The 14,618-nt window shown below is 70.8% G+C and overlaps 1 protein-coding gene and 2 non-coding genes across 3 annotated transcripts; 2 read left to right on the top strand and 1 right to left on the bottom strand.

Annotated features, from left to right (window-relative positions):
- The first annotated feature begins 4,392 nt into the window (after positions 1 to 4,392).
- Positions 4,393 to 4,524, top strand: LOC133755024 (small nucleolar RNA SNORA17). The gene has a single exon (XR_009865348.1). It is a non-coding gene; the product is annotated as a small nucleolar RNA SNORA17 (small nucleolar RNA).
- A 939-nt stretch (positions 4,525 to 5,463) lies between these two features.
- LOC133755025 (small nucleolar RNA SNORA17) lies at positions 5,464 to 5,591 on the top strand. Its single transcript, XR_009865349.1, has one exon. It is a non-coding gene; the product is annotated as a small nucleolar RNA SNORA17 (small nucleolar RNA).
- Positions 5,592 to 6,009: 418 nt separating this feature from the next.
- Positions 6,010 to 12,802, bottom strand: DIPK1B (divergent protein kinase domain 1B). The gene is made up of 5 exons (XM_062185345.1): positions 12,738 to 12,802; positions 9,893 to 10,027; positions 7,231 to 7,338; positions 6,965 to 7,141; positions 6,010 to 6,810 (listed from the first exon to the last, which is right to left on the bottom strand). The coding sequence occupies exons 1-5, from the start codon at positions 12,798 to 12,800 to the stop codon at positions 6,010 to 6,012; spliced, it is 1,284 nt and encodes a 427-aa protein (XP_062041329.1). The 5' UTR covers positions 12,801 to 12,802.
- Between the last annotated feature and the right edge of the window lie 1,816 nt (positions 12,803 to 14,618).

Here is a 14,618-nt window from a genome sequence, read left to right as displayed (position 1 = left end):
GTCCCGGCTGCTCCGCTCCTGGTCCAGCTCCCTGTTGATGCATCCGGGAAGTCGGCACAGACGGCCCTGGGTCCCTGCACCCACGTGGGAGACGCAGATGGAGCTCCGGGCTTGGGTGTGACCCAGCCCAGCTGTCCTGGCCCTTTACAGGGTATCAGGGGATGCAAGACCTCTCTCGATAGATAGATAGATAGATAGATAGATAGATAGATAGATAGAGACATCTATAGAGATATAGATATCTCTATGTATCCCTCTGTGTGTGTCTCCCTCTCTGTCTCTCATTCTGCCTTTCAAATAATTTTTTAAAGATGTATTTATTTGAGAGGCAGAGTTACAGAGAGAGAGACACACACAGAGAGAGAGAGAGGTCTTCCGTCGTTGGCTCACTCCCCAAATGGCCACAACAGCCAGAGCTGAGCTGATCCAAAGCCAGGAGCCAGGGGCTTCTTCCGGTCTCCCACGCGGGTGCAGGGGCCCAAGCACTCACGCCATCTTCCACTGCTTCCCCAGGTGTGTTAGCTGGGAGCTGGACCGGAAGTGGAGCAGCCGGGCCTTGAACCGATGCCACAGCGCTGGCCTCAGACGAGCTAATCTCAAATAATGGGGCAAGGACGGGACGGCTGTCTCCCCAGAGACGTTGCCCACGCGGCCGAGAAGCACCGGGCGCCCGCCCCACGTGGGGACACGGCGGCGAGAGGCCCCGGCACGGCTCTGCCTGCAGGCGGGAAGCAGAGGTGGTGGCGAGGACGGAGGCCGTCGGATCCCTCGTGCAGTACGGGACAGGGACACCAGAACACACTCTGACGGCAGACGTGGACTTGAGCGAGCGGCCTGCGTGTGGGCGCCCAGAGCATCCTCCCTCACAGCGGCCAACGGTGGAGAAACCAGAACACGCAGCAGCCAGTGAGTGCGCAGGGGAGCCCTGCACACACGGTGCCACCGGCAAGGAGCCCGGCGCCAACACCGCGGCCGGCACAACCCATTCCCAGAGCCTGGCGGCCCGGAGCAGGCGGCCACCGTGTGCGGAGGTGGGGCCGGGGGCGCCAGTGGCCCAAGGCTTCTTTCGAGGTGGCGGGGACCTCCCTCGGGGATCACGGTCTACACCAGTGAGCCGTCCACACTGTCCATTAACCTTCCAGATGTGTCTGGGTCCCAGGGTGTCCAGCAGTGGGAAGAATCTCATGGACCCCACCCCAGGGAAGTGGGGGAGACCTCTGTGAGGAGGGGCCACAGGATGCCGACCCGGGATGGGGGGCGGCTTCCACCCAGAGCATGAGGGAGGCTCCTGCCCCCATGGTAGGACACTGGGGTGTGGCTGGGGGTTGGCCACGCCCCCGGCTCCCACAGTTGTGGGCTTCCCCCCTAGACAGGGAGGTCAAGAGACCTGATTGGGGGGGGAGGACAGGTGCCCGGGGCGGTGGGGGAGGGGCCCGGGGCTCAGAGCTGCACCCAGACTTGGTCCCCGGCCCCAAGGCACCAGCAGCCGGCTCCCACCTGGGCCTCCCACCCGCCTGTGTGCTCCACGCCCGGCTGCACGTGGAGCTGTGTCCTCTCTGTTGGGAGCCGTGAGCCTGTGGCTCTGCTGCCTGCCCACCCCTCCCAGGACCCTGCCCTGGGCGCCCATCAGCCTGAGTCAGCCCAACGCCCCGCTGGGCCCTGGTGCTCCATGCCCACCTGCCCCGTCCCAGCTGGGGGACCCGGAGCCCACGGAGGCTGAGCCCGAGGGTGAGGAGGGCCGGGCTGGGTGTGTGCGGTCCTCGGAGGGGCCCAGGGCTGGTGCTGGCAGACAGAGCCCAAGACGATGCCCTTGTGGTCCTGGTCACATGTGGGGACAGGTGCCAGGCTGGGGCGTGGCCTGGGCAGGGTCCTGGGGGCCCAGGGCAGGGACTTCTCTGGAGGGGGCCCCCACCAGTTTCAATGCCAACCAAGCCTGCTGCAGAGTGAGTGCCATCGGCACCGCCAGCGCCAGCGCCAGCGCCGGGGCAGCCTGAGACCCACCTGTTACCCTGCTCAGACTGCAAAGCCAGCTTGTTCTAGAACCTTCTCCAGAGCTCCGGCCAGCTACTGAGCACGCCAACTTCTGCAGCAGCTCCGGCGCCCAGCCTAGAGCCAGGGTCCCCTCCGCCGTCACCACAAGTCCCGCTGACTCCGGTGCGGCTCCGGCACCAGCTCTGGGCTACGCTCGGCTCCAAAGCCGCTTGCATGCAGCCAGTGGCAGCACCTCCGGCCGCACCCCTGCTGGACCCAACTCTGGGAACAGCTGCAGGGGCAGAATCCGGGTCAGAACTAGGACCAGCCCTGCAGCCGCACCGAGCCGTGCAGCCCAGGACCCAGAGCAGCTGTGGCCCGGCTCTGCACCCCCAACACTGGAGCTGGAAGTGGGCGCCGCCCCGGCTCTCCCGCCGCGAGGCAGGGTCCTCACGTGCCCAGAGCCGGCTCCGGCAGGGTCACCAGCACCAGTCCTGGCTACTAGGAGCTCGCACAGCAGCGCCAGGTCCAGAGGAGGAGCCAGCCGCGGCCCCAGCCTGCTCAGCAGCCAGAGGCCAGGCCAGTGCCGGCCGTCTCTGGGGTCAGAGTCGGCGCAGGTGTAAAGTGCCGGAGCGAGCACCCGTGGGCACCGGCTCCAGCCAGCTCCAGCCGGCTCCGCACCAGAGCCGGGGCCAGCTCCACGGCCAGAGCCAAGCCCAACTCTCGTTACAGCCAGAAGCCAGGGCTGGCGCCTCCCCAGGGCTAACGCCAGCTCCAGGGGCCGCACCAGGGCCGGCTCAGGGTCTTCTGGAGCTGCAGCCAGCTCGGCGCCGGCTCCGGTGCCAAAGCCGGCACCACGGCGGTGGGCGGGGCCTCACCAGGAGGCGCTCACCCCGGCTGGTGTTGGAGCAGCAGAGAGCCTGGTTCAAGTCCCGGCTCCACCTCCAGTCCAGCCTCCTGCTAAGGCACACTGTGGTTTTGTTCCAGCTCTTAGCTCGGCCCCAGCTGTGCGGGCGCTGGGGGGGAGACACAGATGGGGGCTTCCTCTCCCCCCCACCCCACCCCCCGCTCGCGCTCTCCTCCCCCATCTCTCTCTTGCTCTCCACCCCCCCCACCTTTCAGATCATAAAGCACATTTTTTTTTTTTGACAGGCAGAGTTAGACAGTGAGAGGGAGACAGAGAGAAAGGTCTTCTATCCATTGGTTCACCCCCTAATGGCCGCTACGGCTGGCGCTGTGCCGATCCGAAGCCAGGAGCCAGGTGCTTCTCCTGGTCTCCCATGGGGTGCAGGGCCCAAGCACTTGGGCCATCCTCCACTGCCTTCCCGGGCCATAGCAGAGAGCTGGCCTGGAAGAGGAGCGACTGGGACAGAATCCGGCGCCCCGACCGGGACTAGAACCCGGTGTGCCGGCGCCACAAGGCGGAGGATTAGCCTAGTGAGCCGCGGCGCCGGCCCATAAAGCACATTTTTTAAGATGTATTTTATTTTATAGGCAGAGTTGCAGAGAGGGAAAGACACAGAGAATCTTGCGTCATCTCGTTCCCTCCCCACATGGCTGCACTGGCCAGAGCTGGGCCAGGCCAAAGCCAGGAGCCAGGAGCTTCATCCGGGTCTCCCACGCGGGTGCAGGGGCCCAAGCGGCTTTCCCAGGCCATCAGCAGGGAGCTGGACTCGGACTGACGCCCACATGGGACGCCGACCCCCAAGCACAGATTTTTCTTTTTAGAGGCCCTGAGACGCGCCCAGCACTCACAGCTGGAGCCCCTGGGGTCTTGGGCTGGGGGAGGGGTTTCTGTATCTGCAAAGCCCCTGCCCCTCTATCACCGGCTCCAGGGAGAGGCCTCCCGCCCTGGTCGTCCCTGGGGCAGGGCCGGGGTCCCTCTGCACCAGACTCGCCATTCCCCGGGTCAGAACTGGGGTCCAGGTTCACATCCCAGCTCCGCGGAGACAAACCCAAGCGGCGGGCAGAGCAGACGGGACACCCCCAGCCCACCTGGCTGCCAGGAGAGGGACCACGGCGCCTGTGGGGACCGACCCACGAGGCGGGCGCGCTCAGAGCTCCCGCGGGGGAACGCAGACTGGCTCGGGGTCGCGGGGAGCTGCCCGGGTCGCCCCGCGTGCCCACGGGGAAGGCAGCGCGTGCCTCGCCGGAGCTCAGCGCTAGAGGGCGCTGCGGCGGCGGCGGGGCGCGGGGCGGGGTCTCTTGGCCCTCGCGGGCCGCCGTACGCGCTATAAAGGCTGCGCCGCGGCGCCGTTCCGTCCTTTCCGGCGGCCATGGCGGCGGGCGCTGGACGAGGCGGCGCGCTGGCCCCGGCCTCCTGGGCTCCCGCCCGGCCTGCTGGGCTCGGGGCTGCCGCGGCGCGCCCCGGGAGGCCGCGGCAGTCGGGTGAGGCCGCGGTGCGGGGGTCCCGGGTGGGCGGCCGCCCCTCGAGGCGTTGCAGGCGCGGCTGGCGGTGCCCGGCCTGTGTCAGCGGGTGGCGGAGAGGACGCGGCTATGTCTACGCTCGGCGCCCTGGCCCGTGGGCGTCCGAATGATTAGTAGCCGGACACGGCGCCCGGGGGCCTTCGCGGGCTCAGCCGGGCCCTGCGCGGCCCTCGGACCCCGCCCCGGCCGACCGCGGGGCCCAGGGTGGGGCTGACCGGGGCGGGGGGCGCCCCTCACCTCCACCTGTAGGACCCCGCCCCGGCCGACCGCGGGGCCCAGGGTGGGGCTGACCGGGGCGGGGGGCGCCCCTCACCTCCACCTGTAGGACCCCGCCCCGGCCGACCGCGGGGCCCAGGGTGGGGCTGACCGGGGCGGGGGGCGCCCCTCACCTCCACCTGTAGGACCCCGCCCCGGCCGACCGCGGGGCCCAGGGTGGGGCTGACCGGGGCGGGGGGCGCCCCTCACCTCCCCCTGTAGGACCCCGCCCCGGCCGACCGCGGGGCCCAGGGTGGGGCTGGCCGGGGCGGGGGGCGCCCCCTCACCTCCCCCTGTAGGACCCCGCCCCCGGCCGACCGCGGGGCCCAGGGCGGGGCGGACCGGGGCGGGGGCGCCCCCTCACCTCCCCCTGTAGGACCCCGCCCCCGGCCGACCGCGGGGCCCAGGGTGGGGCTGACCGGGGCGGGGGGCGCTCCCTCACCTCCCCCTGTAGGACCCCGCCCCCGGCCGACCGCGGGGCCCAGGGTGGGGCTGACCGGGGCGGGGGGCGCCCCCTCACCTCCCCCTGTAGGACCCCGCCCCCGGCCGACCGCGGGGCCCAGGGTGGGGCGGACCGGGGCGGGGGCGCCCCCTCACCTCCCCCTGTCGTCCGCGGCCCAGGAAGGCGGCGTGGGAAGCTGCCGACGTGAAGGCGTTGCGGGCGGCTCGCTGCGGAGTGCGTGATGGGAGCCGCGCCGGGGCCGTGAGGACGAGGCCCTGCCGCCGGCTGCAGGTGAGGCTCGGGGCGCCGGGGTCTGGGCCGTGGCCCCCACGCCTGCAGGGGGCGGCGGGCGCTGCCTGCGGGCTCGGCCTGGGCCCGGCGCCGCCACGGGAGCGGCCGCGGAGCCGTGCGTGGCCGCGGGCAGAGAGCAAGTGGCTGTTTCTACGCTCGGCGCCCGGAGACCGTGGGCGCTCAGAATGGTTTGCAGCCTGACACGGGGCGGGGGCGGGGGCGGGCCCCGGTGGGGCGGGGGGCCCGGCCAGGCCGCCTGCAGCGCTGTCCACTTCGCAGGTGCGGGCGGAGGACAGCGGAGGGCCGGCGAGCGACGCCGGAGCCTGGACCTGCGGCCCCACCCACCCACACGCCCGGGGGGGGGGGGCGGACAGGTGGCTGGACGGAACCATGGACTTGGCGGAACTCAATAAACGCGCCTGCGTGGCACGGGTGTCCGAGTGCTGTCCCGGGGGCGGGGCGCCGCCGCGGCTCGTCCTGAACTGGAACCAGCCGGAGTGCGCGTGCGGCCTAGGAAGCCGGGGTCGGGGCCCCGCGGCGCTGGCGTGCAGCCCGCCGGCAGCCAGGGCTGGGGCGTCAGCGGTTCATTGGCGTCGCGTTCCGGGGCCGGGCGGGCGGGCCCCTCAGGAGTACTGGGTGTGCGAGATGCGCGCCCAGAGCAGCGTCTTGAGCTGGCGCAGCACCAGCGCGTGGCGCGCCTCCACCTGGCTGGCCACGCCGCTGAGGGTGCTGCAGGCGCGCAGCTGCCGGCCCAGCTCCTCGCGCAGGTCGGCGGGCGCGCCGGGCAGCAGGAAGTCGCGCAGCAGCTCGCACACCTTGGCCAGGTTGGGCTGCACGAGGTCGCCCTTGCACTGGCGCATGAGCCGGTCGCAGGGCGCCCTGCAGTCGCGGCCGTACGTGCAGTCCGCGCTCTGCGCGCAGCGCCGGCCCTGCAGGAAGCGGCGCACGGCCGCCTCGGGGGCCACGTGCTGCAGGTCGGCCATCTTGAAGTCGTAGGTGGCCGTGTAGCCCACGTTGGCCAGCGTGGTCTCGCACATGTAGAAGGTCCCGTAGGCGCCGTGGAAGAGCTCCTCCACGAACTCGAGCAGGCCGACGGCGATCTTGGCGCGCCAGGGCCAGGCGGGCCCCAGCCAGCGCTGCAGGGCGGGCGGCAGCAGCGGACGCAGCAGGGGCGGCAGTGCGGCCGCGGGCCAGGCGCCGTGCGGGGCGCCCTCGGTGAGGTACAGGTCCCCGCAGTGGCCCAGCAGCCGGGCCGCGTGCTCCTTGCCCTGCAGCGACAGCAGCAGCAGGATCTCGTGGCGCTGCAGCAGGGCCCACACGGACTTGGCCTCGGCCAGGGACACGCGGCTGTCCTTGTTGAAGTCGGCCATGAGCAGGACCTGGGCCACCAGCGCGGGCAGGGAGGGCAGGTCCCCCAGGGTCGCCTGCGTGGGAACCGAGAGCGGGCTGTGGGCGCCTCCCTCAGCCCGGCCCGCACACCCTCCCCGGGGGCTCTGGGCGTGAGCTGGCCGGGCCGTGGAGGGCGTCCACCAGGTCCCTCTGCACAGGGCACACGGGCGCCAGGGCCGACGGGCTGACCTTGAGGAAGCTGAAGGTCATGTCCTGGAACTCCTTCCTGGAGGTGCCCCGGGTGGGCTTGTCGAACAGCGCCCGCTCCCGCCGCGGCGCCGTGCCCGCCTGGGCCTGGCCGTCCAGGGTGTCCTTGATGCCACACTTGATGGTCACCTCCCTGTCCTGCCAGAGGCCGCTGTACACCTGTGCGAGGCCGCAGGGGTGGTCCTCCCGCCGCCCCCAGGCCTCCGTGCTGGCCCAAGACCCCCCCTCCCCCCTCCCCCCCACCCTACCTGCTGGCCCGGGGCCGGGGAGAGGCAGGCCTTCCACTCCACCTTGCCCAGCTCACACAGGTCCTGGCAGACGGAGCCCGAGATGACGCCCTTGTGGTACTGCTCACACTGGGGGCAGGAGGGGGGGCGCGGGGGTCACACTCTGCCCTCAGGGCCCGGCCACAGCGCAGGGGTCCCTGGGAGGCAGGGGACCAGCCATGCTAAGAAGGCCGTGGGGATGGTGGGGAGGTGGGCTCAGAGCCAGGACCCTCACCCCAATGGCCAGAGCTGGGAGCCGCTGCCCGCACCTAGGCCTTCTGTGGTGCCTGTGGCTGCAGCCATGGGATGGGCCGGACTCCCGGCTCTGGCTGGGAGAAAATCACGGGACAGTCTCGGCGCAAACGCCGTGAAACTGTCAACACGCGTCCCCATGACTTCAGAAACCGCACGTTACACTTTAGTTCCACTTTCCCCTGAGCTTTTTCTAAGATGTACGTTACTGGGGTCGGTGCTGTGGCTCAGTGGGTTAGATCCCCGGCCTGTATGAGCACCAGTTCAAGTCCCGGCTGCTGCTCCTCCTGTGCAGCTCCCTGCTAGTGGACCTGGGAGAGCAGCAGTGATGGCCCAGTGCTGGGGCCCGCACCCTCGTGTGAGACCCGGGTGCAGGGCCTGGCTGAGCCACTGGGGAGTGAACCAGATGAGGGCCTCGCTCTAGCTCCGTAACTCTCAAATCTTTAAAAGAATTGTTTGTTTGAAAGGCAGTGGCAGGAGAGACATCTTCCATGTCCTGGTTCACTCCCCAGATGGCCACAACAGCCTGGGCTGGGCCAGGTCTCCGGGGCAGGTGCAGGGGCCCAAGCATTAGCGGGGAGCTGGACAGGAAGAGGAGCAGCTGGGGCCGGTGCCCATGGGGGACACTGGCGTCACAGCCCCTGCGCTGGACGTTTTCGAGTCCCCTGGGCTGAGCAGGAGAGCGGGGCCCAGGGGCAAACCCAGCCTTGTGGTCCTGCTCCCTGTGCAGCACAGGTAGGGCTCCCTGCCACGGAGGCCAACGGCCCCAGCTCTGGCTTGGCATCGGGCCGGCTCTGAGTCACTGCTGCTGCTACATAGCCCCCAGCCAGGCCCTCCCCAGGCCACCCCGGTAGCCAGGTGCACAGGCTGGCACTCCTGGGCTGGGGTGGGGGGGCTGCTGTACCATGGTGCCCCGCCCCCAGGTCCCACGGGGGCCCGGCCGCCCCCTGAATCCCAGGGCTCTGGGCCCCTCTCTGGCTGTGCGAAGCACATGGGGTGGATTCCTGGGTGTGTATTCCCAGTTGCCGTGGCGCTGGGCGCCAGGCCTGGAAGAAGGGACAGGATGTTGGGATCGACCCAGCCATGCAAGGGCCACAAGGGAGCCTCCTGCACACCAGGACGGGGACCCAGCCAGGCCACCCCTGCCTGGGCCTTTGCCCTTGACAGTGACTAGGGCACCCACAAGGGAAGAAGGGACGTGGGCCTCATGGGTGCGTCCTAGCAGGCCTTTGCACATGGCTGCCCAGGCCAACACTATGGAGGGGGCGTCTACTGCCACACACCTGCCATCCGTGCACCTGCAACCATGCGCCTGCCACCAGTACACCCAGTACATCCCTTGGGGCTCCTGCCACTCGCCCCGTCCCCTCACCAGCCGGCCTCAGCTCCCTGTCTGTGGGCTCCAGTGTCCGGCACCAGGCCGACCACAGAGCACAGCCGGTGCCCCGGGTGTGTGGACCTGGCGAGCTGATCAGTAACACACACCCTGGGCAGCACAGGTGGCGAGGGAGCCCCCAGGACTCGGCAGAGCCGGGCGTGGCCTCTGGGGAGACCTTAGCTGGGCAGAGAGGCCGGACCGCCCTGGGAGAGTGGCAGCCACAGCATCCTCTGTCCAGAGGCTGGGGTGCCGGCAGGTGCTCTGAAAACCCCTGTGCCTCTGCCTGCCCCGCCCCGGTGGCTGGGCCCCAGCTCTGCCCCCTCCCTCCAGGGCAGGCTCAGAGCCCCCCAGGGGGAGGAGTCCAGGGCCCGGGCGGCAGTGGGCAGGGCGCAGGGACTGCCCTGGAGCAGCGGGATTAGGGAGGCCTCGGGGCACGGGGAAAGCAGAGCGGGAACCAACTCTGCCTGCACGGCCTCCCCAGACACGCGTGAGCTCACGCAAGCAGACGCACCAACGCATGTACACACGCAGACACGCGTGCACACGTTATGCAGACGCATCTGCACATGCAGCCACACGTGAGCACATGTACACACGCACGGAGACATGCGAGCGCTCGCCCTCACCCACTGTGCGACTGGATGACCCAGCCCTGCGGTCTGTGGTGACCCCAGCCCCAGGGGACCCCGAGGGCAGCTCAGGACAGAGCCCGCGGTGTTGGGCAGCCTGGGCAGCCATGCGGTCTAGCCCCGGGCACAAGTGCCCTCCCTCCCACTCGTGTCTGGAGGCTGCCCCCGTCCTCCCAGCCACAGGCCCGGCCACAGTCACAGGCCTGGGCTCCCACAGCCACAGGGCGGGCCACAGCCGCCTGTGCTTGCTGGGGCTCCCGCAGCAGCCCCCTCCCCGTCACCCTACCCTCCCCACCCACAGCAGGCACCCTGGGCCCAATTCCCCGGGGATGGGGGGAGGGGCCTGGGAAGAAGGCGTCGCCCCCCATGTCCCCCACACACTTACGATGATGGCCTGGCACACGTGGCCGCGGCAGAGCTCCGAGTAGGACACGTAGTGCAGGTAGGCCAGCCAGCTGCCCGCGAAGATGCCCAGCCAGACCAGGAGGGCGCACTTGACCCTGAGGCCGGGCAGCCGACCCTGTGGGGGTGGGGGTGCATGAGGAAGCATCGGGACCTCACGGCCAGCGCCCCTCCCGGCTCCCCCCACACACCTGCGGGGGGCGGCCTAGGGCGGCCAGTCCTGCACGTGAGGCCAGGGAGAGGGCGGCCGACAGGCGGGGTCAGACAGGCCCCTGCTGCATTCTTTCATACATGGTTTTCATTTGAAAGGCAGAGAGACAGACAGAGGGAATCTTCACCCTCTGCTTCACTCCCCAAATGCCCACAGCAGCCAGGGCTGGGCCAGGCCAGAGCAGGGAGCCTGGAGCTCCGTCCAGGTCTCCATGTGGGTGGCAAGGGCCCAAGTACCGGGACCGTCACCCGCTGCCTCCCAGGGTGTGCATGAGCAGGGAGCTGGACCGGAAGTGGAGCGGCCTGGACTCGAACCAGGCACTCGGCTATGAGAAGCAGGTGCCCCAAGAGGCAGCTCAGCCGCTGAGCCACACGCCCATCCCTGCAGGGCCCTGGCCTGCCCACTGCAGGCTGAGCACGGAGGGCGGGACCAGGACCCCAACCCCAGGCTCTCAGCCCCATCAATCACGACAGCTGGGGGTGGGGCAGCCCAAGCAGCCAGTGGGTGGGGGCGCATGCGCGGCGTGGGTCCCTCTGTGCCACGGAGCAGCACTCGGCCCTAAAAAGGCAGAACACCTGGGGTCCGCATAGTGGGTAAAGCGGCCGCCTGCAGTGCCAGCATCCCAAGGCCCGGCTGCTCCACTTCCGCCCAGCTCTCTGCTGTGGCCTTCAGAAGATGGCCCAAGCCTTGGGCCCCTGCACCCACACGGAGACCTGGAAGAAGCTCCTGGCTCCTGGCTTCGGCCTGGCTCAGCTCTGGCCGTTGCGGCCATTTTGGGAGTGAACCAGACTCCCTCTCTAACTCTGCTTTCAGTAAATAAATAGGTCTTTAAAAAAAAAAGGCATTCCTGAGTCCAGCCGGGGCGCAACCGTGGGAACGCCACACCAGACAGCGGGCAGAGCACGAGGGCTCCCCCGTCCCAGGTCCCCACAGTTGCCCAGCGCAGACAGGTGGGGCTGGGGGAGGGGCTTCAGTCTGGGAGGTGAGAGAATTGTGGGGGCGGGTCCTGTGCACCTGCTGCACTGAGGCAGGCACAGGGTGGGCCCAGGGGCGACGCTCTGGAGGTCCCCAGGTCTTCCCTGGGACCCTCGGCTGCAGATGGGGGCGCAGGGTTCCCGAGCTCCTGGCCGGGGTGTCCACTGCCTCACCCCCGGTATTCCAAGCTGTGGTTCCAGGGGAGAGCCGAGCGCCGCCCCCTTCCCCTCCACAGGCCTGGTGCGGAGCTGCCCAGCAAAGCCGCTGTGGACAGCGGGGCCTGGGTTCCAGACGGCTGACCCTGTGCAGGGGGTTGGGGCACCCCGACCCGCAGCCGGGGAACAAGGAGCCCCAGAGGGAGCCAGGCCTCCCACCCCGACAGCTGGGGCGTTGCTGGGCAGCCTGGTGAGCTCAAGGCTGGGGCAGGGGCCCCTCTGGACACGACCTCTCCCAGGAGGACCCCCCAGGGCCGGGCGAGGGGCTGGAGCCTCACAGGCCAGAGGGAAGCAGCTGGCGGGGAAGTGGCACCCTTCTGGCCTGGGGCCGCTGGTCCCCAGCACCGCATCTGTTTCCGCCAGGTTGCTCCAAAAAATAAAAACAGGAAAGCAGAGACGGGGTGGGGGGAGGGGCCAGCTCACACTGGGCGGCCCCAGCCCCTCCCCCACCGGCTGGCCCTGCCCCGGAGCAGCCCTGACTCCCAAAGACCCCGGGGCATAGGTGGGTCCCCCGCCTCAGTGGAGACCCCGCCCCCCCAAAGCCTACCCCTGAGCTCCGGGGCCAGGGGGCCACTCCTGGGGGGCCTGGAGGGCGGGCAGGGGAGCGCCAGGGGCGGCACAAGGCCCACGCTCCTCACCCAGAACCCAGGCTGCGACCAGGCCTGCATGGATGCCGGGGGGGGGGGGGGGGGGCCGGGGGCGGCGGCTGGGGCTCCCACCCTGACCCAGCCCCACAGGGAGGCCCAGCTCCGGCCACTGCTGGCCACCCTGGGTCCCTCTCCCTCAGGGCTGGCCCAGGCCCACCACGGCCCTGACCCCCCAGGAGGCCAGGGGCACTCTGACCAGGGGCCCCCCAAGGGCCAGGGGGGCTGGGCGTGGCCTGCAGGAGGCCTGGGCAGGGCGGCCACGTCCTAGGGCGCCTCTCTGTGCCCAGCTCGCTGCAGCAGAAGAGCGAACGTTATTACAAAGAGGAGGGGACGGCCCTGGCCCTGGGGTCTCCCGGCCGGGGGAGAGGCGGCACCGGCTGCCACCCGGCCTAGCCCTCGCCCTTCACCCAACCCCCAGGCCTCACAGCCACCGCAGCTACTTCGGGGTGGTCCCTTCTCCCCAGCCAGATCCTGGGTCCGTGGCCCAGTCTCCACGCGCTGGACCCACCCCCGGGCCTGGACGCCGCCCTCCCCAGCAGGCGGGTGGGGGTCGGCGCCGCTGGGACTCGGCTCGGGGCCGCGCACAGCGAGGAGAGGACGCGCGGGCGCACTGCGGGGCAGCCGGGCCCACGCGGGGGAGGGGAGCGGGGCGCAGGGCGGACGGGGGCGCAAGGGTGGGAGGGGGCGCAAAGGGGAGTAGGCGTGGGGCGCAGGGGCGGGGCGGGGGCGCGGAGGGGAGGAGGCGCGGGGCGCAGGGGCGGGGAGGGGGCGCCCGCATACCTGCAAGCCCTTGGCAAACGGGCAGAAGAGGACCAGGTGCGCGCGGCGCCGCAGCCGCCGCATGGTGGGCGCCGGCCGGGCCGCGCGGGCCCCGCGGCTCAGCTCGGCCTCAGCCCGGCCCGGCCCGCCGCGGCCGCCGCTCCCTGGCCATGCGGGCCGAGCGCCCCGGGCCCGCGAGAGGCGAGCGCGCGCCTGCCGGACGGCGGGCGGCGGCGGGGCGGGGAGGGCACCCAGGCCCCGCAGGCTGGGGCAGCTCCCGGGGCGGCAGCCGCGCGGTGAAGCCCGCAGCCCCCGCCGGCCAGGGGCCCAGCTGCGCAGCCGCAGTCCCCGCCGGCCACCGCGGACAACGCCGGCCCCCCGAGCGCCCGGCGCCTTTTCCTCCGGCCCTCGGCGAGCCGCGGGGTGCGGATCCGCGCGCGGCCCCCGCGCCCCGCGCCCTCGGCCACGCGTGTGGGGCGCTGCGGGGCGGAGCCACTGCGAGCCTCGGATTTCGCTTCGCGCGCGGCGTCAGCCAGGCGCGGTCACGGGTGGGATGGCGAGGGGCCCGGCGCCCGGCACCCTCCTCTCCCCGCGGTGGTGTCGCCGAGGGGGAGGGGGCGTCTCCTGTGACTGTCACCTGTCACTCGCATCTCTGATGAGTGACATCGCCCGGGATTCGGGAAGCAGGCGGTGCCGACCTGGTCAGGTAGAACCCGTGTTCCCAGGCCGGGCAGACCGCGGCTCCAGAGCGGTGGCCGGTCCAGTCTCGCTCTCTGAAAGCGCTCCGTCTGCTGGTTCACTCCCCAGGGCACGCAGCAGCCAGGCCGGGCCGCCCCGCAAGTGCCCCACGGGAGCGGCCGGTGTGCAGGGAGGCGGAAGTCCATCGGGGCGGCCTGGCCTGGCTGTGGAGCCCGCGCCCACGGGGGACCCCAGCCTGCGCGGCGCTGTGCCGGCCGTGGAGTCGGGGGACCGCGTAGGTGACTCCGGTGACACTGTGGTGACACCGCAGGGCCACGTGCCGCTGGCCTCTCACTACACCTTGGCGTTGGCGCTGAGGTGGTGGGAAGTGACCGGGTGGCATCGTCCCCTGTTGGGGGTCCATGGCCGGGAGAACGGGGACAGACATCCAGGGCCCTCGGAGCTGGCCGGCCCGGGACGTGGCCGCGTGGGGAGCCAGAACCTGCATGCGAGCCCAGCACGTCCGGCCGCCCTGGGCTGCGCAGAGCCGGCCTAGCAGTGGTGTGACCCTGGCTTCGGGGCCCAGGCGCCCTGCCACCGTCCCCACCAGAAGCAGGGTGACCCTGGGTGCTGGCTCCGGGGGGTGTCCAGGGCTCAGGCCGGGGTGGGGGGCTCCCAGGGCTGTCCGTGTCCAGGAGGTCCTGGCTGCTGTGGGTCTCACCACACCGAGCGAGCAGGCCCATGGGGCAGGGGCTCAGGGGCGGAGCCCACACCCCAGCAGCCACTCGGAGCCTGGAGGGAGGAGTGGCCGTGAGAGCCGCTGCCCCTGGCCTGCCGTGATCAGGGACAGGTGGCTCCAGGCCCGACCCAGCCCCTGCTGCCCGGCGGCCAGGGGAGCGGGCGGAACCCCGGGCCTGGCAAATGTGCTAAGGACACTGGACAGTGGGCAGCACCAGAACTGGCCCTGAGGAAGCGGGGCTGGACAGAGGCCGGCCAGCTCCGGCCAGCTCCGGTCAGCTCCCCGGGGGACACCCAGCAGCAAACAGGAATTTCTCGATGAACTTGGAATTCCGCTGGGTTAGTCACTGATGAACAGAACCTCAGGGCCCCCAGGGTGCCCAGCACGAGATAGGGAAAGGGGGAGAGGGGGGAGAGCAAGGGGGGGGGGAGAGAGAGAGAGAGAGAGGGACCAACACACAGCCAGCGCCGATCTGCACCACGGGC

Source organism: Lepus europaeus, unplaced genomic scaffold (assembly GCF_033115175.1).
Source record: "Lepus europaeus isolate LE1 unplaced genomic scaffold, mLepTim1.pri SCAFFOLD_375, whole genome shotgun sequence".
Classification (NCBI taxonomy): domain Eukaryota; kingdom Metazoa; phylum Chordata; class Mammalia; order Lagomorpha; family Leporidae; genus Lepus; species Lepus europaeus.
Note: the sequence above shows the minus strand (reverse complement) of the source record. Positions and strands in the feature narration are given on the sequence as shown.